Source organism: Mus caroli, unplaced genomic scaffold (assembly GCF_978045245.1).
Source record: "Mus caroli unplaced genomic scaffold, Mus_caroli_1 scaffold_1, whole genome shotgun sequence".
NCBI classification, from domain to species: domain Eukaryota; kingdom Metazoa; phylum Chordata; class Mammalia; order Rodentia; family Muridae; genus Mus; species Mus caroli.
The window spans coordinates 150,713,273-150,736,098 of record NW_028227256.1 but is presented as its reverse complement, the minus strand read 5'-3'; the positions used below and the strand labels follow the sequence as shown (position 1 = coordinate 150,736,098).

The window sequence follows — 22,826 nt, the reverse complement described above, 5'->3', positions numbered from 1 at the left end:
CGAGGCCAGCCTGGTCTACAAAGTGAGTACCAGGACAGCCAGGGCTACACAGAGGAACCCTGTCTCCAAAAAAAAGAAAGAAAGAAAGAAAAAAAGAAAATAAAAGGTATATTTTTAAAATTAGTAATGGGAAACAGCACAAGGACACTTGTCTGTGCTGCTGATAGTCACTGTGGGAATTCCATCATGACCTGAGAAGTTGAGTTCTAGAGTCAGGATAACAGTTAGGGTACCTTGGCACTGTGCTTATGCATCAACTGAAAACCTTTTCCCATCTAGTAATAAAACAAATCAAGGATTCTTTTCATCTGTTCTGCGTGCGCATCCCTGTACACCCTCGTATGGAGTCTCTGTGTACTGCTCAGACTTGTTTAAACTTTTCACATGTTCTGGCTATGTGCTCATGGAAGAGTGAGGATCCCGTGTCCTTCTTAGTATGTTGATACAGACACTGATGTCACATCTATTTGCATGGTGACGTAAGTATCTAAATGGGGGCCGTCTATATTGGCTGACAGAGGAGAGAAGGAAGGACTAGCTGTGACTTTGCAAATGCTACTCCGATTTCATGAAAAGGAGTTCTTCTGGGCTTTCTACTTCTGGATTTTCAGCCTCTGTCTCTGGAATTTATTGTAATTACTATTATCTTACATTTATTTATTTTGTATGTGTATGTGAGAGCACAGGTGTACACGGTAACATGCACATGTAGGCCAGAAGACAACATGCAAGACCTTCTATCATGTTGGTCCTGGGGGTTGAACTCGGGTCATCAGCCTTGGCCGCAGACATCCTTACCCACTGAGTCCTCTCACCAGCCCTGTACTTTGTTATTACATTCAAGGACACCTTTTGATCTGGTTGTATAGTTGTAGGTAGAGCCAAAAGATGAGAATATATTTTTCTGTATGTCCGGTTTCCCACCATTGTAATCTTTTGGGCTGTCCAGAGAGGGTACATATGAAAGTAAATCCATTAGCCAATGCCTTTGTGAGAAAGGTTCTTGTGATGCAGATGATACAGGACAGAGAGAACAGCTAACTTAGATGGAATAACTGAAGATGGAAAGAAAGCCTCAGGAGAGGCGAGACAGCAGACGTCTGCCACACTTGTTTCTTTGGTTGATTCTGTTTCCTGGCCTGTAGCATCTGCAGTGGGGCCAGGAAGAGTGGTGTTTGAGGTTGTAACTGGTTTTCTGGCTCCTTTGCTGCCAGCATGCTCACCAGCCTGTCCTGAGCAGCTCCCCTGAAGGGACTCTGCAGTTTACTGTTCTTCACGCCCTAGAAACCAGTGAGACTGTGTGTTAAGAATGCTTTGAGTGCTCATTTCATTGGGTGGTAGCTTTAATTATGTGTGTGTGGATATAAGAGCCCTGGCTCTCATAGCCTAGGGCCTGAGCAGATGTGACATCTAGTTGATCAGAGTAAGCTGCCTTCTCTCCGACTGAGGAGGCAGAGGAAAAGTCCTCTGGTCTCACTGGCTGAGTATCATCAGGGTGTGTTGGTTTGTGGGTCTTAGTCTCTGTTATAGCACTTGCGTGTTAGCTCTCAACTGTGCTGTAGTACAGTGGGTTCTCAGCCATAGATGCCTGAGCAGTGTTGTGGTGTCTAGGTGTATATTAAGTCTTTTAACCCTCGTAACTCTGTAAGTTGGGTGTTTTTTCTTATCTTCATTTTTACAGATGAGGAATCAGAGCTCAGAAAGGATGTAAATTGCCCCAGCTTTCAGTTGTAAGCGACAGAGCTGACACTGGGCCTCTGTTCGGTTGAGCCTCAGATTCTCTGTTCTTAAGATAGTCATATTGATGAATAAGATATTCATATTGCAGGCAGTTGACTCAGTGGTGCCCTGTGAGCTTTCCTTCTTTAAGAAGGGGAGCTGTGGAGCTGTGATAGAACCTTGGAAGGTATTATTAGCATTAAGCAGAGGTGTGTTTAGCTATTTACGTTATGGACAACTAACAGATTCCTGCCATTATGGCCCCGAGTGGGAGTTGTTATTGAGTTCCAAGACTGGATACGGTGAAATCATCTTCTCCATTCTAATTATACTCGAAGCTTCCCGAAGATTAGTTTTTATGAGTTCTCCGCATTGCCAGGTGTTTGGCACAGCCTGAGGCTGGTTCTTTATCAGGAGTGCGCTCGCTGGTCCCGTAGCGCTCTCTGGAAGCATAGATGCCCGCGTCAGTCCCTGTTTGTACATCTCTGAGGGTGAGTCTGACACACAGTGCCCAACAGTCTCCTGGACTTGAGTTGAAGTGCCATCTTTGGGTTTGGGCTCACAACACCAGCCGGGTCAACTGAAGGCTGAGTCTTTCTCTTCCGCTGTGGTCTTCCATGTTCAGGAGACCAGAACAGGCTTTTTTCCACAGTGAGGACAAGTCCCTTGGCATCACGAATACTCCCTATTGAGCCTCTGCTTGTGTCAAATTGACTGATATCCCCTCTGCCAAAACCAGCTGTACATCCAAGCCCAGAGCCAGCACGGAGAGAGACTGCCCAGGGTGTGGACCTGGCAGACGGAGTCATTGGGGTCATTTTCATAGCAGGATGAGCATCTGATAAAGTTAGCTCAATGAAAACATGGTTATTATAAGAGCTTAGATATCATAAAAATCAGGGTAAAAGCGCAACTTTTATTCTTATCTGCTGCCGTCACGGTGCACCTTTCAACTTGATCCGACGTAGATTGCACCAAGCATGAGGGACCCCGCACTGAGCAAAATGGACACAGATTCCTACCCTCTGATCCATTTGATCGGGTGGCATAGGCAGTGTGGAAATGAGTGACAGCAGCAAAGCAATGACGCGGTGATAACTTTAAGGTAGCGTGGTCTCGAAAGACCTAGCGGAGGTGACATTGTGTAAAAGATCACAATAAACACAGACTGCACTCAGTGGGCTCGGGTCAGTATGCTCACACAAGACCTCATGCTGAGGTCTCTGTCTGCCTAAGAGAGCTTTGCTCAGCCCTTTCAGTCACCTTTCAGTCAAGGAGGAAACTATCCGGGAATTAAAGGTGGTAGCTCAGCAGTTCACTGAGGGAGCAGAAGGCGATCTTGACTGACATAGGAACTGTTTAGAAGAGTTTGTGAAGTGCGTCTCTCATCTTCAGTGCCTCTGCTTCTCTTCATGTGTCTGCTTGCCTTTTTGTTTCCTGGCAGGAATGGGTAACTGCCACTGACATCAGAGTGACGCTCAATCGCCTGAACACCTTTGGAGATGAAGTGTTTAACGACCCCAAAGTTCTCAAGTCTTACTATTACGCAATCTCAGACTTTGCTGTGGGCGGCAGGTGAGTGGACTGTTAAAGCTGCCTTGATGGTGGTGGGACTTTGATGTAGAACTTGTTTATGACTTTATTAGAACTTAGGGAGGGACCACGTGGATCTGGAAAGACAAGCCATAACCTAGACGACTTTTCTTATCAGATCTTCTCATTCTGGAAGCTAAGCAACTGGGTTATCTGAGACCTTGTTAAATCTACATTTATTGACCATTTAAGTGCAGAATCCAGTAAAAGGTTCTGCAGAGCAGTTGCCTAAGGGAGAAACGTTGACCTTCTTGGATCTTAGGAGGGAGTTAAGGATAATTCTTAAATAAGTAAAAATCAAAACATAGGCTGAGAGTCCCTAATCTACAATCTCAAGGTGTTCTAGTTTGCTTTCTGTTGTTGTGAAAAACACCCTGACTCAAAGCAAGTTAGAGAAGAAAATGTTTATTCATCTTAAAAGTCCCAGATTATAGTCCATCACTGAGGGAAGTCAGGGCAGAAACTCCAGCAGGGTGGGAGCATGGAGGTAGGAACCGAGCCACAGGCCATGGACAGCAGGGCGGGAGCATGGAGGTAGGAACCGAGCCATAGGCCATGGAGGGTGCTGCTTACTGGTTGTTTCCTTGGCTTGCTCAGCCTGCTTTCTTGCATTATCCATTATCCTTGCCTAGTCATAACACTACTGCCTACCATAGTTGGCTCTCCCTACATCAATCATTCATCAAGAAAATGCCCACCTACAGGTCAGTCTGATAGAGGCATTGCTATCATAGAGGGTCCTCCCAGATTCCCCACACTTAGGCCAAGTTGATAGAAAAACTAACCAGCACACAATACTTGAAATGTTAGAAAGTAAAATATTTTCTGGTGTTCATGTGATGTCACAAGTGGACAGTCAAAATGCTGGTCCCTGAGCGTTGTGTAAAATTACCTTCAGGCCATGAAATTCATGCTGTGACTTGGTCCCACTCCCAAGTCTGGTTTTGAAAGAGTTCAAGAATCCAGAAACTTCCATTTCTCGAGCACTGGGGAGGGTGTTGGCCACTCAGCTGTGCTAATGCACCCGCGTATATTCAGAACAACAACAAAAAAATGTCATGAATCAAGATACAGAACTGCAAGAATAGAGGAGCAGATGGGGTCTGGATGGGTCTTAAAGGGCAGGTGGGATTTGAGTGGAAGATGTCTGGATTGTGCAGGAGGATAACTGTGTATTAGCAGAAGTTCAGTGTGTAACTCTGCTTGACGGGAAGAAGACATCTTTGCACAGCTATAAACCAGAAAGATCGCTTTATGCCCAGAGATGACAGGCTAAGAATCATAGACTTTCTTCTCTGGTGTTAGCCCGTGAAATCTCAAGAGCAGAAAAATTATTTTTGTTTATGGTTTTCCCAACATGTTCAGTGAGGTTGATTTGAACTGTAGCCACTGAGAAATTGGGCAGTGTTTGGAGTAAGGCTGTAATATGAATGCTGGGTTAGGAAAATGAGTGTTCACTGAGAGTAGAGGATAGTGGTACACAGATAGCTCTGAAGATGCCACGAAGCCCATTACTTTATATCCTAACCTGCAGAATCAGTTCAAAGACATGTGTCGGGTGAGTGTGGAAAGAGGTAAAGGCGCAGTGTCGTGCAGTCCTCTTTGATGCTGTATAATCTGCATATGAGACAGCAAACACCTGAGGCCGTGCAGATCGAGAGGGACATATAGGTGCATTTTACTTGAAAGGAAAATGACCAGGTCTTTAATCAAAGATGATCTTAAGGTCTAATGATCAAGAAGAGAACAGTGCTACCACCAGCAAACTAAGAAAATGGGCTAACTTGGAGGTGATGGTGCATTTAGTCCTAGATTTGTATAGTTTTAGGCCCAGGGAGATACTAAGTTTGTATAATCACCAAGGACAGGAGCCTTAGAAAAGGATCGGAACAGAATTATCAAGGCAGGATTCATCTCTGCATGATGAAGATGACTCCAGTGTGCACAGGCATTTTTAGGTGTAGATGAAGCTGTAAAATTGCTGTCTTTAAGGAAGCAAGTGAGAGAATCGTCTGTTCCAGTCACATTCACGTCTCCAAGTTCCCTCGGGCCCTCAGTTTATTGCTATACTTGCATCTAGGGGATCCTTCAGTGATCCGTGCCCACAGAGAGCCCCAGGGGACCACCTAACTACTGGGCATCTATTGGGAGTGAGGCATCAAAGTCAGTGGCCCTCCTCCTTCAGTCAGAAGCACACTCATGAGTGTGGATTACTGATATGTGTATTAACCTGTATTCTGTGCAGTCCAGTGTGCAGAAATAGAGCAATTCCCAGTGACTCTGAGAGGAGCTTTGACTCTGTTTTACAGGTGAGGTTCAGGCACACCGTAAGTGACAGGGAAACCCAGGTGGCCTGGTATCAGACTTTATGCTATTCTTAGTCATTGTCTTCTGCTTCCCGACAGTCTTGACTTCAGGAAACATCCTGCTGGTGCCTTAGAAACTCTTAGGGACTTTCTACTGTCTAGTTAATGTCCCATCTTGGGATTTTTTTGGGTGTGTGTGTGTATATGTGTGTGTGTGTGTGTGTGTGTATGTGTGTGTGTGTGTTTCAGCTTATCCTTGCCAAGTTCCTGAGTTTATACTTTTGAATGGTAAAATTCAAAGAATTCTTAGGTTGCTTTTGGATTGCTATATACCCATCTCTTCTGCATCATTTTTAGGGTCTGACAGCAGTTCCATTCTTAGCTGTTCCTATCTCTCTTCTCTCCAGGTGTAAATGTAACGGACATGCCAGCGAGTGTGTAAAGAACGAGTTTGACAAACTCGTGTGCAACTGCAAACATAACACATACGGAGTTGACTGTGAAAAGTGCCTGCCTTTCTTCAATGACCGGCCGTGGAGGAGGGCGACTGCTGAGAGCGCCAGCGAGTGCCTTCGTGAGTGCTGCTGGTGTAGTCTGCCCATTGTCTTAGGGACTATAGCAGGAGGGGGGGAAGGGTGACTTCCTCATTGATTGGAAACTGAAATGCACTACTTCTGTAGAGTAGGGTACTGAGCCACATGCACATCAGAGGAAAATGATAGATAAAGAAGTTGGTTGTGAATAAGTCCCGCTGGTTTTGTTTCCTTCATGAACATCAACGTGGAAGCCAAATCTCCAAGGTCCAGGAATTTGATTAGACTCAAATACTGGGCCAATGTAGAGCCTCTAAACTGCGACCTCTGAAGTCACTGTGTGGCCCTTTAAGATCAACCATTCCTCAGTGTCTGTATGAGACGGATTCCAGAACTTTCACATACCAAAGTCCATGCACCTTCAAGCTCTCTATGTAAATGTGACCGTGCCCTTCTTCCACGCCTGTTGTCTGTTGGTTACAGTGTAGATGCCATGTAAATAGTCCCACATTATTTGGGAAATAAGGACAATAGAGAAAAGTCTGTACATATGTATTCAGACATAAGTACAGACATTATTTCCCCCTACATAGTTGATCGTTGATGGGATCGGTGGGCGTGCATCTCCCTAGGTACACTTGTTCAGACTCCTGCACTCCAGTAGCCAGCTTGGTTAGCATGTGTCAGTACACTGACTCGACTCATCTTTCCTTTATCTGACCAATGAGAATAGAGGGAAGAGCTTGCCCAGCCACTGCCCTGCAAATCTGGGTGGCTTCGGGAGAAGGGGTAGGTCCTGTGCCCTAGTAAAAGGTCAAGATGAAGAAGTTAACACATACTTATCCTTCAGAACGTCTTGGCTTACTGTGCACAGCCTGAGAGGGGAACTCCAGAGAGGAAACACAGAGTCGTGATTTGTGAAAGGCTTACTAGGAACAAACTTTAAAGCCGCCACAGTTCTTGAGTTCTTCATCAGTCTGGGAAATAGAAAGACTGAGAAAAAAGGACACTTGGAACTTAGAGCAGTTACCACAGCACCTTGTGAAGGAACTACATCCTGACTTTTGACTGTTTTCATTGAGCCGTCTTGAGCAAATTGTATTATTCATCTTTAATTTCTCTCAACAAAGCCCAGAGTTGCTGATAAACTTTCTAGCCTCCTCTAGCATTTCTTAAGAATTCCAGGGAGCTCCTTTGATCCCATTACCACACTAATGTAATTGGATGTTGTAAGGTGAGGACTGGTGAAAGAGATGCATACTTCTAAAACATGTCATCTAAACACATGTGCATTTGAAAAGTATGTGTGTGTACCGATGTCGTGTTTCTAGTTTATCTAGGAAATAGGAACAAACAAAATACTGTTAGCTCACTGCTAACGGGCTTTGATAAGGAGCTCACTGGATTTGCCTTCCTCTATAGTCTCTTCAGGACCAACCCCTCAGAGTATAGTTTCTGGATGATGTGACTATGACAGGACAATCAGGATACTGGGGCTAGACAAGAGAAGGACACGCTGTCTTCTCTCATCCTAGCCATTAACGAGTGAGGCACAGCATGGCCTATAGCTTTGAGGTGGAACAGAATGGACAAGGGAATTGTTCTGCCTCATGATCCCAACACCGGACCACTACTCCGGAAGGCTAGATTGACTGCAGGGTGACATAGAACAGCTTGGGGGTCAGAGAAATAGCAAATGGAAGGGGAAGTCACTGTACAACAGCTACTGAAAAGGGTGGGGGCACCAACTTAACAAACTTGGTGCCAGCAACTCAAGTTTCTAAAAATGTTTTCAGTTGTAATTCTATAATAGGATCTATTGTACAGAGAAAGAAAATACATATTCAGATATCTTTTAAAATAGTTTGAAAAGTATTTATTGTAAATCAAGCAAAATTTTTGTTTTTATGTGATGGCCAAGAACTTATATGTGCTTTGGACAGATTAAGTCTTAGAAAATCATCTCACTAGAAGCAGCACTAAAAACGCAAATATTTCTTTATTTTGGAGACCGGATCTTAATATGTAACCCTGGTCTGGAACTCACTGTGGAGACCAATCAGATACATAGAAACTTGCCTCCTGAGTGTGCACTGCCAAGACCAGCCAGTTTTAAAGTACAGTTGTGTTTAACAGATGACCTAGTTAGAACTGTGGTTCCCCAGTAGATGGATCTGAAGTGTCTAGATTTCCCTGTCATTCTGCTTGCGTCATCAGACATGCTAATTTAAACCTACAGGTCTCAAGTTCCCTGGTCTGGAGAGAGTAGTCTGGCTCCTTGGAAGCTGGTGTCTTAATGTGTTTGAGTTGTTGAGGCAAATGTCCAAAGAAAAGATGCATGATAAATTAGTACCTTGTTTTTGCTGTTAGTGCTAGAAGTAGAAGATAAGGAGTTAGGAAAATGGGTGGGATTATATACATTGTTACCCGTGGGGTGCACTGGGAGGCAGAGGCCAGCAGGTGTATGGCTCAAGGCCAGGTCTACATAGTGAGTTCCAGACCAGCCAACACTGCATAGTGAAATCTTGTCTCAAAAAAACAGAAAAACGATCATTTGACTTGGCTCTTATATATGAACAGCCACTGGGAGACAGATTCTCTTCTGAGTATAGGAGTTCTTATGTATACTTTTTCTATGAGGATGGATATTTCATAGTAAAGTAATGGATGATCAGGCTTTCTGAATTTGTTGACATACTGGGTGTTTTTTTTTAAATTAACAATGTACTTAGTAGTCATTTTTATTCTATGCCATCTGTCATAGAGATGTAAATTGAGGTTTGGTTTTCTTGGGAGTCTTTTAAAGTGCTTTCTTAAAGGTATATAGGTCGCTGGGCGTGGTGGCGCACGCCTTTAATCCCAGCACTCGGGAGGCAGAGGCAGGCGGATTTCTGAGTTCGAGGCCAGCCTGGTGTTCAAAGTGAGTGCCAGGACAGCCAGGGCTACACAGAGAAACCTTGTCTCGAAAAACCAAAAAAAAAAAAAATAAATAAATAAAGGTATATAGGTCTTGGAGGCTCCCGAGATGGCTCAGAGGTTAAGAACGCATACTCATCTGCCAGAGTTTATTTCCCAATAAAGCACCCATGTTAGGTGGCTCACCACTGCCCCTAACTCCAGCTCCAGGGGATCTGATGCCCTCTGCAGGCATCCACACACATACATAACATTCACTCACACAGATACACACACATTTTTTTCTTTTTAAAGATATACTTATGTGGCATAACTTGTATATTTAGCTTGTGACTGCAATGGCCGATCCCAAGAGTGCTACTTTGACCCTGAACTATACCGTTCCACTGGACATGGTGGCCACTGTACCAACTGCCGGGATAACACAGATGGTGCCAAGTGCGAGAGGTGCCGGGAGAATTTCTTCCGCCTGGGGAACACCGAAGCCTGCTCTCCGTGCCACTGCAGCCCTGTTGGTGAGTGACATCCATCCCAGTGGGTGGAGTAAGCTAAAACAGAAGTCTCCTGAACCCTGAGGAAGGAAAGCTTTGCCTTCTGAGCATGTGCAGAGAGAGTTAAGTGTGGCGTGATGTATGCTGTTCTTGCTTATAAACGTCTCATTCTGCCTCCTTCATGCTAAGTTGAGCTTTCGGATAACTTTCTAGTGTGTATAGAAGAAGGAGCAGTTCTGTAAATAATTGGCAGCTGGGCCATAGACCATTTGAACTTTGACTGTGAAAGGCTTTTCCTTGTTAATGATTTTGTTTAGTCTGATGTCCGTGGGGAGCTGAGCTGTGCACAGCATGTTAGTGTGTGTCTAGAGATGCATAGCATTTAGTCTCTTGTAATCTTTCTTATTTTTATTTTTTGAGAGTTGGGCTAATATTTTGTTGTTTGGATCTTTGTATACTAAAATTCTAGACAGGAGCCTTAAGGAACATTGGATTTCCAGAGAGGTGACTGGTCTGTGTGTACTGTATCACTGGGTACAGTTTTGTTCAAGAGTGGTGGGTAGATTTACCTCGGGGTGTGCCTGGGACACTAAACTGTTAGGGCTCATAACACTATGATTTATAGAGTTGTCATTTGGCGGTCAGGCCTCATTTTCTCTGCCATCCAGAGATGACATACTGGTCATCAGGCATTGCTTTGGGCTCCTGCTTGTGTTTGCTTTGACATTGGCTTTACTTACCCATCTGTCCAGGCTTGGAGGTGAACATGAACTCTTTACTCTATTGTAGGTTCTCTCAGCACACAGTGTGACAGTTACGGCAGGTGCAGCTGTAAGCCAGGAGTGATGGGTGACAAGTGTGACCGTTGCCAGCCTGGGTTCCATTCCCTCACTGAGGCAGGATGCAGGTAAATGTTTTCAGCAGCAGAGACGGGTCCTGAGTCTGCGCAGGGACACGGTAACTGTAGTGGGAGCACTTTCCCAGCGGTCATGGCCAAGACACTTCTAGACTCGCAGTGGGGATGGCCTGGGGCTGGGGGGGACAGAAAGTGCTTTTCAGTAGTTTTAAGCTAGCGTGTACAGTATTAGGTTTCATCACGGGCGATGAGTATTCTTGACTGAAACCAAATCCAAATAGAAAGATAACATGAGCTCACCCTGTCCTTTAGAGATGCTCTGTGTATAGAATTTGCCGTCGTGTAAAACGGGTTGACTTTCAGAGTGGGGCTTCTTTCCTGCCTGTTCTTTTTATTTCATTCCATTCCCCTCAAACAGGCCATGCTCCTGCGATCCTTCGGGCAGCACAGATGAGTGTAATGTTGAAACAGGAAGATGCGTTTGCAAAGACAACGTTGAAGGCTTCAACTGTGAGAGGTAGCCCTAGCTCCTCTAGCTCCGTGTCTGGCCTTGGCAGCAAATTTCCCGAGAAAGCAGTGTCTGATCGTGCCTTAATCTCTTTCAGATGCAAACCTGGATTTTTTAATCTGGAGTCATCTAATCCTAAGGGCTGCACACCCTGCTTCTGCTTTGGCCATTCTTCTGTGTGCACAAATGCTGTTGGCTACAGTGTTTATGACATCTCCTCCATCTTTCAGATTGGTAATGTAGCCCTTATGCACCACCTCACAGGCCTCTAGAACTCCCAAGACCATTCCTATGTGGGTAGTTTGGTTTTGTTTTTTTTTTAAATCAGTAACTTGGGAGTGTTTTTGATACTAGGGATATTAGATGTTACTAATATGCATAATTTTTCTCTTGTGTGGCCCTTTAATAAAATACATATGATTTTAGAGAATATATTGTAGTAAGCAGTGTCTGTAAATGTTTTATTAAAAAATACAGCAAAATGTATCTTTCAGGGAACAGTATATATAGGTCCTGTTATAGGGTCATTTTTGTTGGTGGTAGTGGTAATTTCCTTATAGAAAGTGCAGTTCATACACTTTGTGGGGCCTGGGTATAGGATGCTTGTCATCTGAACGTGCTCTGGTCTTCATTCCTACCTGCAGATGAGGATGGGTGGCGCGTGGAGCAGAGAGACGGCTCGGAGGCGTCTCTGGAGTGGTCCTCAGACAGGCAGGATATTGCCGTAATCTCAGACAGTTACTTTCCTAGATACTTCATCGCCCCTGGTAAGTGAGGCTGCAGAGCCACACAGCTTTCTAGATCCTTCTCTTGGTCACATCCTCACACCCTGACCCAGCCTATTATCTACCTTCCAGCGAAGTTCCTGGGCAACCAGGTCCTGAGTTATGGGCAGAACCTTTCCTTCTCCTTCCGAGTGGACAGACGGGACACTCGCCTCTCCGCAGAGGACCTTGTGCTTGAAGGAGCTGGCTTGAGAGTATCCGTGCCCTTGATCGCTCAGGGCAACTCCTACCCCAGCGAGACCACTGTGAAGTACATCTTCAGGTGAGACTGTTCTCTCTGCCAACTCAAGCCTGGCTGGCGGAGAAAGAGAAAGTGGCTTTCTGTTGTTTTGTTTTATCTGAGTTGATCTGGCCTCAAGGTATGTGTTAAAGAGAAACTTCTGGGCTAGATGTGGTGGCTCATGCTTATTGTCCTAGACCAGTGGAGGTTGAGGCAGGAGGATTGCCAGGAGCTCAAGGCCTGCTTGGATTACACAGCAGGAATTCTGGGGGGCGGGGGGACCCTTATGTATTATGGAGCTGAGCCCTTTGTTATCTATCTCTCAGTTGTACTGAGAAGCTGGCAATGCTCTTTTTCATTTGGTTAGCTTGTCAGCATTGCCTGTGGCTGCAAGAAACAGCCTCCTTGCAGACTACCCTTACAGGGCTTTTGTGCCCTTTCCTTGTCTCCAGGCTCCATGAAGCAACGGATTACCCTTGGAGGCCGGCTCTCTCCCCGTTTGAATTTCAGAAGCTGCTAAACAACTTGACCTCTATCAAGATCCGTGGTACATACAGTGAGAGGAGTAAGTTGTGATGTCATTGTCATTTAGGAGTTGATTAAGGAGGTGACTGGGTATAAAGGGATTCATGATAAAGAAAAGGTCCTGCTCTGATGTGTTCACACTGATCCAAAGGATCACCAACTGTATATTAAAATGTACTTTGAAACGCTCTTCAAGGATTTGGAGAACATTCATTAAAATTAGTGACAGTCTTATTTTATAATTAATAAGCCAATTGAAATGCCATTTTATATATAGATTTTTCTCAGTCTTATTATTAACTACTAGTTCAGCTTGTTTGACCTTCAACCTCCATTTCTTTTTGTTTGCTGCCATGTAATTATCAAGTGACCTGAACTATTGGCTAAATTATCAGAATCTATGTATTACCCTGTGAACATTGGCTTTAATTTTGTGTAAACGGGTTTAAAAATATGCCTTCAAGAACTTACTAATGAGGGCTTTATCCCCCCCTTGGGTAAGGTAAAGGCTGAAACTTGGATGTGTTGGGGTGTTTGCTTATTTTTGAAATCGCTGCCTGAGTGTCCAGATGGAAATGCTTTATAAGTAATTACTAATATGGATCTGGGCCCTTGGAAGAGGTTTGGATTACGAATGTAGGTTAGAAGTTGTCTACATTTTGGTCCTTTATTTGTAAACTTGGGAAAATAGAAAGGGGATGGAATCCTAGAAACAGAGTTGAGGTCTGTGCCCTGAAGCCCATGGAGGGGAACATGGAGAAGAAAGAATAGTTACAGGTTTGGGACAAGAGCAGCATTGGGTGTTAGATGGGCATGGGAGGGGCCTGGGGAGGAGCTTAGCTTTGGCTTAGCTTGGAAACTGAGAGAGACCCCAGGACTCTCTGGACAGTGATTTTGAATGCGAAAAAAGTAAAATAAAGAATATTCTCTTCAAGAACTTTGAAGGAGAGGAAAGAGATGAATTATCATTGGGGAGTAGGAGCAAGATTGAAGGGGGAATATTTTTAGACCAGGGAGACAGAAGAATGTTTAGGGATTAGAAGTGCACCATAACTCATGGTCTGACTGGAAAAAAGCTGTACACCTATTAAAGTTAAGTTCAAGCCAGCAATAGAAGTTTCCTTCGGCCTAGGTGGTCAGTTTCCACATGAATTATATAAACAGCAAGTCATGTTGCATAACGTGGGGGGAATGTACTTTACCCATGATGGTATCTCCAAGGCCCATTTGACTGTTGTTTCTGCTGGATTGGATGGACCATTGGTCTAACTCAGCATAGCTTTCTTTTTCCTCATGGAAATGTCAGAGCATGACTTGTGGCTTAATGGCTTTGGGCGGGTTGCACACTTATCAGAGCTATACAATCCTCTGTGTGTGTGCGTGTGTGTGTGCGTGCGTGCGTGTGTGTTTGTGCGTGTGCCATACTTCGACTCCATGAGTATCCTGTACCACATGGTTGTCTTAGATGTCTTTTTCTGGTTGCCATTCCCATGAATAACCTAAGCTGATAGTTTTGTCTGCACTCTTGGGTCTGGCTTCTCATGAGCTACCCAATGGTGATGAGCCTCTGGAAGCCGGGAGGCCCCTCAGTGGCTCTCTTTTCCACACCACAAACAGGTGCTGGGTACTTGGATGATGTCACCTTGCAAAGTGCTCGCCCTGGGCCCGGAGTCCCTGCAACGTGGGTGGAGTCCTGCACCTGTCCAGTGGGGTACGGGGGGCAGTTCTGTGAGACGTGCCTCCCAGGCTACAGAAGAGAAACTCCAAGCCTTGGACCTTACAGCCCGTGTGTGCTCTGTACCTGTAATGGGCACAGTGAGACCTGTGACCCGGAGACAGGTAAGAAGGCCTGTGGCCACTGCGAGGCCTGCCGATCCTTTTGCCATTAGCAGTGGCATCCATTGTCTTCTTGTTACTGTCCTGATAGTGTATCTCCACTCTCGCAATAGGTGTCTGTGACTGCAGAGACAATACAGCTGGCCCCCACTGTGAGAAATGTAGCGATGGATACTATGGGGACTCAACCCTGGGCACCTCCTCTGACTGCCAGCCTTGTCCCTGCCCCGGTGGCTCAAGTTGTGCCATTGTCCCAAAGACAAAGGAAGTGGTGTGCACGCACTGTCCGACTGGCACTGCCGGTGAGTCTGCCTTGCTCCCCATCCCTCAGAGTTCTCTATGGTTGTGAGCATTGACACAGCCTTCTTCCCTCGGGTGACCTCACAACCCCAAGATGGAACTGCAGCTGTTGTTTTGCTGTGATTAAGAGAGCAGAAACTGAGTGCTCTGTTCAAGGCTGTGTGGCAAGGCACAGGTGAGCTGGGGCTACAACACAGCTTTGTGACTCCAGATAGAACTGTCACCGCATATAATGTAATTTCTCATAAAGTAAGAACCCAAACTGGGCTTTCTGCTGGCTTGTCTGGAATTGCTCATGTGAAATGGCAATCTTAAAATTCTGTTTCTGAATCACCCTTCCAGCATCTCAGAGTCAGTCACTTTACACTGGGAACATCTATTTATCTATCTATCTATCTATCTATCTATCTATCTATCTATCTATCTATCTATCTATCTATCTGTCTGTCTGTCTATCTTATCTATCTATTTTTAAAGACTTTGTTTATTTATTTTATATATATGACAAGTACGCTGTAGTTGTCTTCAGTCACACCAGACGAGGGCATCAGATCTCATTACAGATGGTTGTGAGCCACCATGTGGTTGCTGGGACTTGAATTCAGGTCTTCTAGAAGAAGCAGTTGGTGTTCTTAACCACTGAGCCATCTCTCCAGCCCTATTTACTTATTTTTGAAGAGCTTTGGGTAGACCTCTGTCCCCATTATAGCCACTCCATTCATTTCCCAAAGAACATAAAATCATGTCCCTTTTGGGTGTTCCTAGCTATTGTGACCACGGAGGGGTCACTAGCAGACTACCGCTCCTTGGCTTACTTTGCCTTCACTGTGAAGGGCAGGAAGACAAAACCAGGGCTAAACAGCGTGCTGCTTGTTCAGTGCGTCTTAATCGCACTGGTGGGATTTGAACCTTGACCCTAGACTCTGAAAGCAAATTGCATTTTGGAATGAGTTTGGTCCAGGCTACCTGGTGTCTCTGTTTTAGTCTGATTCAAATCACGTCTCAAGCTTTTGAAGTATAGATTACATGTGGACTAGCTACACTATCAGAGGAGGCATCGAAGCTGGAATGTTGCCTTTGTACCCTGTGGCGATGGCTGTGCGGGAGCTGGTGGCTGCCCACAGCAGGGCCAGGAGGGCCCGCCCCCATTTCCCTCTGTTCCCCTGTGTTCTCATCTCTTCCCTCAGCCCCACCTCCAGCCATACTTCCTGCTCAGCTCATTGACCTGGGTGTTTGCTTGTCAGGTCAGTATCATGGCCATGCTGGACAGTGGCTGACTGCCCCTGATCTGAACTCTGACTTCCCACTTTCCTTGGTTTTCTTCTCTTTCCTCTTGGGTACCCCTTGATCACCTCTTTATTTCAGCTGGAGGTTTTCATGACTTTGATGATCCAATCTCTTCAAGCGACAAAGTCTGTATCGCAGCCCTGGGCACCCTCTCCTGAGCAGAGCCCTTTGTGCTTTCCTTCCCCGCCTGGTGCAGGGCTGGATGCTTTCTGTTCACCCTCCGCATCTGCTCTCCCTTTTTCTGTCTGATGAGATATGTGCACTGCATCAAATCCGGCCTGCTTCAGAGTTAAGGTAGCCAGGAGCACATGCCCGAGATCAAAGAGGACAGAGTATTTAGTCCAAGGCCTGTGTTGATGGGACCCTCAGGCTTGGTGGCTTCTGGAAGGTAACCTTCCCCAGACAGCTGTGACAACCCTGTGGTCTGGTCACCGCCCCCTCCGGGCTGGCCCTAGAGCATAGGTTACAGAGTCCGTGCTGGTCTCCACCTTCCTCCTTGATTCCCTATCTCTGCTCCCGGGCCATGCTAATTCAATATGCCGATTACTCTATGCATTCTAGATCCACACAGCTATAATTCCAAACTTAAATAAACCTCTTCTTCACTTCTTCCCTTTTTCTCCAATTCTAACCCTTTCCTTCCCAGCGGTCTATAGACTACCACAACCTGCCTGTTGAAGCCAGAATCCTTGGGTTTACACTTGATCCATCTTTCCTTCGATTCTTAGAAACAGCCCCTCCTCTACCACTTCCTGCCGCTGTCCAGCCTCCAGCCTCTCAGCTGAAGTCCCCCCGCCCCACCCCCTCTCGCTGGTCCCCTGCTTCATTTGTTTTCCTGACATCTGTTCTTCACACAGGAACCAGAATGATACTTTTTAAATGCCTTCGGATTATATCACTATATTAGTATTTGTTTTCTTCTGAGCTATTTTATCATGTAGTCCAGGCTGGCCTAAGACTCACAGAGTATTCCAGGCTGACCTAAATTTGTGATCTTCCTGGCTCAGCCTCTGAAGTGCCGAGATTGTGTGTGTTTCCACCCTCTGTGATCATACCCCTTAAAAACTCTGCAGGGGCTGAGGTGGTAAAGTCTCAGTGAGTAAAACTCTTGCTGTCAAGCCTCAAGACCTGAGTTTAGTCCCTGGATCACAGGTAGTTGAAAGAGAGAACCAACTCCCATAAGCTGGCCTCTGACCTCAATAGTCATACTATGGTATGCACATGCAAACACACAACAAAAATGAAAAAGAAAGGCTCTCTAGTATCTTGTCACTGCACTTGAATTTAAGTCTTTCTGTCCCCATAGTCCGACCAGGGTTAGTTGGTTTCTGCATGTAGCCTTGTTCAGAAGTGTTCCCATAGGTATTTTTCTGACAGACTTCTCTGAATTCTAATCCTAATGTCTCTTCTCCCAGTGTAAAGTGGCCTTCACCCTCACTCTGATTTTAGCCACTGGGTTTGGTTGAATGCTCTCGGACTTGTCTGCATCTGGCATCTCGTGTGCATATCTGTGCTGATAACTACAGTAGCAGCTTCATGGGAGCAGAGACCCCATCACCCACTCGCACCCTGGAAGACTGCTGGTGTGGATAGGAGATGCTTGCAGGCAGTTGTTTAGTGACTTAGCAAACAAACCTGATTCGTGAGAAACACTGGGCTCTCTTAGGCCCTGTTGGCTGCTCAGATTAAAGAGCTCATCTCGGGGTGACAGGAATGGCAAGGATGTAGGGAAGGATGGACCGATCAGTGAGGATGCAGAACCTGAAGGTGAGTTTCTAACTCCAAAGCAGACACGGGTGATACCTGGCTCTCTTAGAGTTCAGCATTAGCTGACAGTGCTTGAGTAGGGAGTGAGTGTCTTTTATAAGTTAGGAGACCCTGCTCGCTAGAGACTGTGTGGATGCAGAGGCTGGTAAACCTCTATTACCAAGATTTTGAGCACATCATCTTGGTTAGTTGTCAGAGAATTTGAAATGAGGTAAGCAAACCAGGGATTATCCCACCTAGGAAGTATGTCAAGGCCACTCCACTGTTTTGGCCCAGTGCTGGGGCCTCAGCCTGGATCTCCTGCTCACACCACACCATACCGCACCACACCACAAGACCATGTATATGCTGGTCAGACTATACAGTATGTACCCATTGGTAATCTACGGCAGGAATGCCTCAGGCCTTTCTTCTTTAACCTCAGATCCTCTCATTCCCAGGCAAGAGATGTGAACTCTGTGATGACGGCTACTTTGGAGACCCTCTGGGCAGCAATGGGCCCGTGAGACTGTGCCGCCCGTGCCAGTGTAACGACAACATAGACCCCAACGCAGTTGGCAACTGCGACCGCCTGACGGGCGAATGCCTGAAGTGCATCTATAACACGGCTGGTTTCTACTGCGACCGGTGCAAGGAAGGGTTTTTCGGAAATCCCCTGGCTCCCAATCCAGCCGACAAATGCAAAGGTTAGTCACTGGCCAGACTCAGTCACGCCCACACCTCGATGTGCAGATCCATAGTGGGGTCTCTCTCAGTACTTACAGAAGTTTGCGCGAATGCGGTATGAACCACTTCTTGCATAACTTAAAATTGCTACACTCCATCAAAAAAGTAAAACAGGAGAATTAATTTAGTATGTTTAACAATGTAGCCGATGTTTTATTGCTTACTATTATACTGGTAATAATCTGTTAAAAACTGTTAATAAGATGGTTCTTTTTTTTCACCCTATGTTTACAAAGTCAATGTGTTTTAATTGCTAGCACATCTCTGTTCAGACTGCCAAGACAAGACTATCTGTGCCTTTCAGCTTCTGTGTGAGACAACCCAGGCCTAGAGAACCTGGTCCAGTGTCTCAGGTTTTAGTGCTCTCCCTGGAGATTTGCATCTGTTACTTTCTCTGTCTCCCCACCCTAGCCTGCGCCTGCAATCCCTACGGGACTGTGCAGCAGCAGAGCAGCTGTAACCCGGTGACCGGACAGTGCCAGTGTCTGCCTCATGTGTCTGGCCGGGACTGCGGTGCTTGTGACCCTGGCTACTACAACCTGCAGAGCGGGCAAGGCTGTGAGAGGTGGGACTTGAGTCTGTGTAAAGTGATCCTTGTTGTCTTTGTCTTAAGAAGTACATCTTTCCAGGCTACTCTAAGCAGCTGGCCTGAGGTTGCTTAGGAATTGTTTCCAGTGTCTTATGCAGGAAAGGCTGTGTAAGTAGGGGACAGAAGGGGTAGATAGCATAGTGGCAGTCCTGGTGTGTCAGACACTTCTTTTTTTTTTTTTTTTTTTTAAGATTTATTTATTTTATTTATGTGAATACACTGTAGCTGTCTTCAGACCCACCAGAAGAGGGCATCCCATCCTATTATAGATGGTTGTGAGCCACCATGTGGTTGCTGGGAATTGAACTCAGGACCTCTGGAGGAGCAGTCAGTGCTCTTAACTGCTGAGCCATCTCTCCAGCCCTCAGACATTTCAAAATGCAGATTGTAAGGTTTCTTCTGAGACAGACTCATCAGGGCTGCAGCCTGGGAGTCTGTCCAGTTCTCGGTCAGTAGGGTTTAGTGTGGACCTAAGGGAACAACCCCTAACATTCCGAGGAGTCATTCTTAGCGTGCTGTCTTCCGGGATGAGAATGTTGCCCACACTCTGCCCCTCCTACCCTAGAAACATCTTGTGCTTCTCCTCAGGTGTGACTGCCATGCTTTGGGTTCCACCAATGGGCAGTGTGACATCCGCACCGGGCAGTGTGAGTGCCAGCCTGGCATCACCGGTCAGCACTGTGAGCGCTGTGAGACCAACCACTTTGGGTTTGGACCTGAAGGCTGCAAACGTAAGACATAGTGACTTGCAGTGCAGTGTCTCCCATGCTAGTTAGTGCGTTACAGGCCTGATAGCCTCTGTGGCCAGAGAAGAGACCTCCTGTGACTATTAGAAAACTCTGGAGATCAAGGGCCTTTTGGTTCCTCTGTTACCACCCTGTTGATGTCTCCTTTTCTAGTTTTTTTTATACTTATTCCTCCTTGTAATTTTGTTTTCTAAAGAAAAAAAAATCTCCCCTGAAGCACTGAGCTTGCCCACTCTGCTTATTAAGACTTCCTGACTACCTCAGCTCTGCAGATAAAGAAGCAGCCGTGGCTTCTGCTCGGCCGCTATTGGCTTGCTTTGGCTCCACCCTTAGAGCCCATTTGGTTTGGTTGCATATAAACTTTTGCTTCTCCTTGGCATAAACACTTGCCTGGAAATCAGAACAGTTTGGATTTTTTTGCTTTCTGAATTCCTTCATTTCTTGTGTGGAATGTAGAAAGTCCAAAGAGAAAACAAACTGTAAAGAAGTGCAAGAAGTGTTATGTTAGCATTTGGGTTTTTTTTTATTTCTTAGAGAAATTTAAAGATGAAAGTAGAGTGGAGTCCCTGAAGCATATGAGAAAGAGCGCTACATCATTTAATATACTGTGTGTGTTCTCTGTGTAGCTCAGGCTGACCTCACTTCCCCTCCCTCTACCTCCCAGAGACATATTCTCCACCGTGCCTGACATTCGTGTAATTTTTATACCACATGAAATGTGCCCCAAGGGGATGCTGAGGTGACTCAGTTGATAAAGTGCTTGCCATTTGAGCAAGAGAGCCTGAGTTCAGATCCCCAGTACCCATATAAAAAGGCAGGTGTGTATCTGTAATGAGGCCGAGGCAGGTAGATCCCTAGAGCTCATTGGCCAGCAGGTCGGGTTGAGATGCAAGTCTCAAAATACAAGGGAGATCTAGGCACAGTGGCACACACCTTTAATGCTGACACAGCGGCTCTTTAGAGACCTGGACCTAATTCCAGAACTCAAACGTAAAGGTAGGCAAAGCTCTTGTGAGTTTGAAGCCATCCTGGTCTCCATAGTGAGTTCCAGGCCAACCAGGGCTACATAATGAGACTCTGTCTCAAAAATACACACACAAAAAAATAAACAACAGAAATTAGGTAAAAGGTGGTAGAGGAAAACAGATACCCAGTGTTGACCTCTGACCTTTGTAAGCATATACATGCACATGTATGCACACATTCCACATGCTCCCCATATTACTTCACAACCTAGTTTTCCTTTTAAAATGTCTATCTTGCCTGCTACATGGACTTAGCCATTTAAAAATCTCATAAGTGAATTTTTCATAAGTACACATGATGATGGTACAGTCGGTCCGAGTTAAAATGGGAATTGTCTCCTCATTCCCTAGCTTGTGACTGTCACCATGAAGGATCCCTTTCGCTCCAGTGTAAAGACGACGGCCGCTGCGAATGCAGGGAAGGCTTTGTGGGCAATCGCTGTGACCAGTGTGAAGAGAACTATTTCTACAATCGGTCCTGGCCTGGCTGCCAGGAGTGTCCGGCTTGTTACCGACTGGTGAAGGATAAGGTAAGCTGTCAGTGGGGCATTCACTCATTCCTTCAGCAGACATGAAGTAGAAACTCAAGTCTACTCTAAGCTCCAGAGAAGAAATGGTGGACACCTTGAACTTGCTCTCTCTTCTCAGAGGTGATGTTCTAGTGAGGGGGGAGTGGCCAGAACCGCATACATAGGAGAACTACTGAGAAAAGTGCCTGAAGGAAAGGAAGAGGTACTAGCAAACCATGGGAAACTGCAGAGCCTCTGTAAGGAAACTCTCGTGATGTGAGATCCGAAGGATAAAGAGGCGGGAGCCGTGTGAGGGGGAGTGAGGCAGGCAAACGCCTGGAACCTGGAAGCTGCCCAGACCCTGCCCTGGGAGGAACATTGTTGGTGGCAGGTTATATAGGATATGTTGACTTTAAGTGGGGAGTTTGGGGGACTATTTCCAAATTCAGTAGAGATGTACAGAAGTCCCATACGAGGAGTGTTGTGACTGCTGTGTGAAGAGGGACTATTAGGGATGGGATGAAGGGGAACCCCTTGCATGTGTTGAGAGACCAGGACAGGGAAAAAGAAGAAGAATCGGGAACTGGCCTTAAGGTTGTTGTTTAAGCCGGGCGTGGTGGCGCACGCCTTTAATCCCAGCACTCGGGAGGCAGAGGCAGGCGGATTTCTGAGTTCGAGGCCAGCCTGGTCTACAAAGTGCGCCAGGACAGCCAGGGCTACACAGAGAAACCCTGTCTCGAAAAACCAAAAAAAAAAAAAAAAAAAAAGGTTGTTGTTTAATGTTGCTGGAGATGGTTTAAAGTCCCCAGGGAAATCAGATTCTCGAGTTCAGTTTGAGATGCCTAGCAGAGATTTAAACGATGCTCAGGGGAGAGGTCAGTACTGGAGAACTGTCAGTAGGCTGTGTGTACAGGAAGAATGGTACCAAAAGCTTGCTGTGGAAGCCAGAGAAACTGCCTGTGCTGTCTGTGTGAGAATGCAGACCTCCCTCTGCACAGAGCTCCAGTTTCCTGCAGTGTGCACAGCCAATCTCTCCTTCCCCGCCCCCCCCCCTTAGGTTGCTGAGCATCGAGTGAAACTCCAGGAGTTAGAGAGCCTCATCGCCAACCTTGGCACTGGGGATGACATGGTGACAGATCAAGCCTTTGAGGACAGACTTAAGGAAGCAGAAAGGGAGGTGACAGACCTTCTCCGTGAGGCTCAGGAAGTCAAAGGTATCGTGATCAAAAACTGTGTGACCTGGTGATCTCAGTTCTAATTTGTATAGTTTTATAAATTCTCAGGGCTTTGGCTTGTTTGTTTGTTTGTTGTTTTCTAGACAGGGTTTCTCTGTGTAGCCCTGGCTGTCTTGGAACTCACTCTGTAGACCAGGCTGACCATAACTCAGAGATCCTCCTGCCTCTGCCTCCCAAGTGCTGTCCTTATTCTAAACTAGGCTTTTCCCCCCCTAAACTTAGGCAAACTCTTTTCTGCAATTATGTAAGTGCCTGAGCTCAGTGCCAGTGATGAGAAGCTGGATAAACCCTCCTCCTGTTTGTAGGATGCTCTTCATTATGGGACAAGTGTGCTCCCAGATGCACATAATAAAT

General features: G+C 45.9%; 1 protein-coding gene across 1 annotated transcript in view; it reads left to right on the top strand.

Moving 5' to 3' along the window:
* Positions 1–22,826, top strand: part of Lamc1 (laminin subunit gamma 1) — a 117,020-nt gene that overhangs the window by 73,844 nt on the left and 20,350 nt on the right. The window contains exons 3-18 of the mRNA XM_021185565.2: positions 3,164–3,294; positions 6,026–6,192; positions 9,394–9,582; positions 10,348–10,465; positions 10,833–10,931; positions 11,020–11,156; positions 11,567–11,689; positions 11,780–11,969; positions 12,380–12,492; positions 14,070–14,291; positions 14,402–14,590; positions 18,083–18,328; positions 18,780–18,933; positions 19,546–19,688; positions 21,080–21,258; positions 22,295–22,451. Of these exons, the coding sequence (XP_021041224.1) occupies positions 3,164–3,294; positions 6,026–6,192; positions 9,394–9,582; positions 10,348–10,465; positions 10,833–10,931; positions 11,020–11,156; positions 11,567–11,689; positions 11,780–11,969; positions 12,380–12,492; positions 14,070–14,291; positions 14,402–14,590; positions 18,083–18,328; positions 18,780–18,933; positions 19,546–19,688; positions 21,080–21,258; positions 22,295–22,451 (2,557 nt within the window). The remainder of the gene's footprint in view (positions 1–3,163; positions 3,295–6,025; positions 6,193–9,393; positions 9,583–10,347; positions 10,466–10,832; positions 10,932–11,019; positions 11,157–11,566; positions 11,690–11,779; positions 11,970–12,379; positions 12,493–14,069; positions 14,292–14,401; positions 14,591–18,082; positions 18,329–18,779; positions 18,934–19,545; positions 19,689–21,079; positions 21,259–22,294; positions 22,452–22,826) is intronic.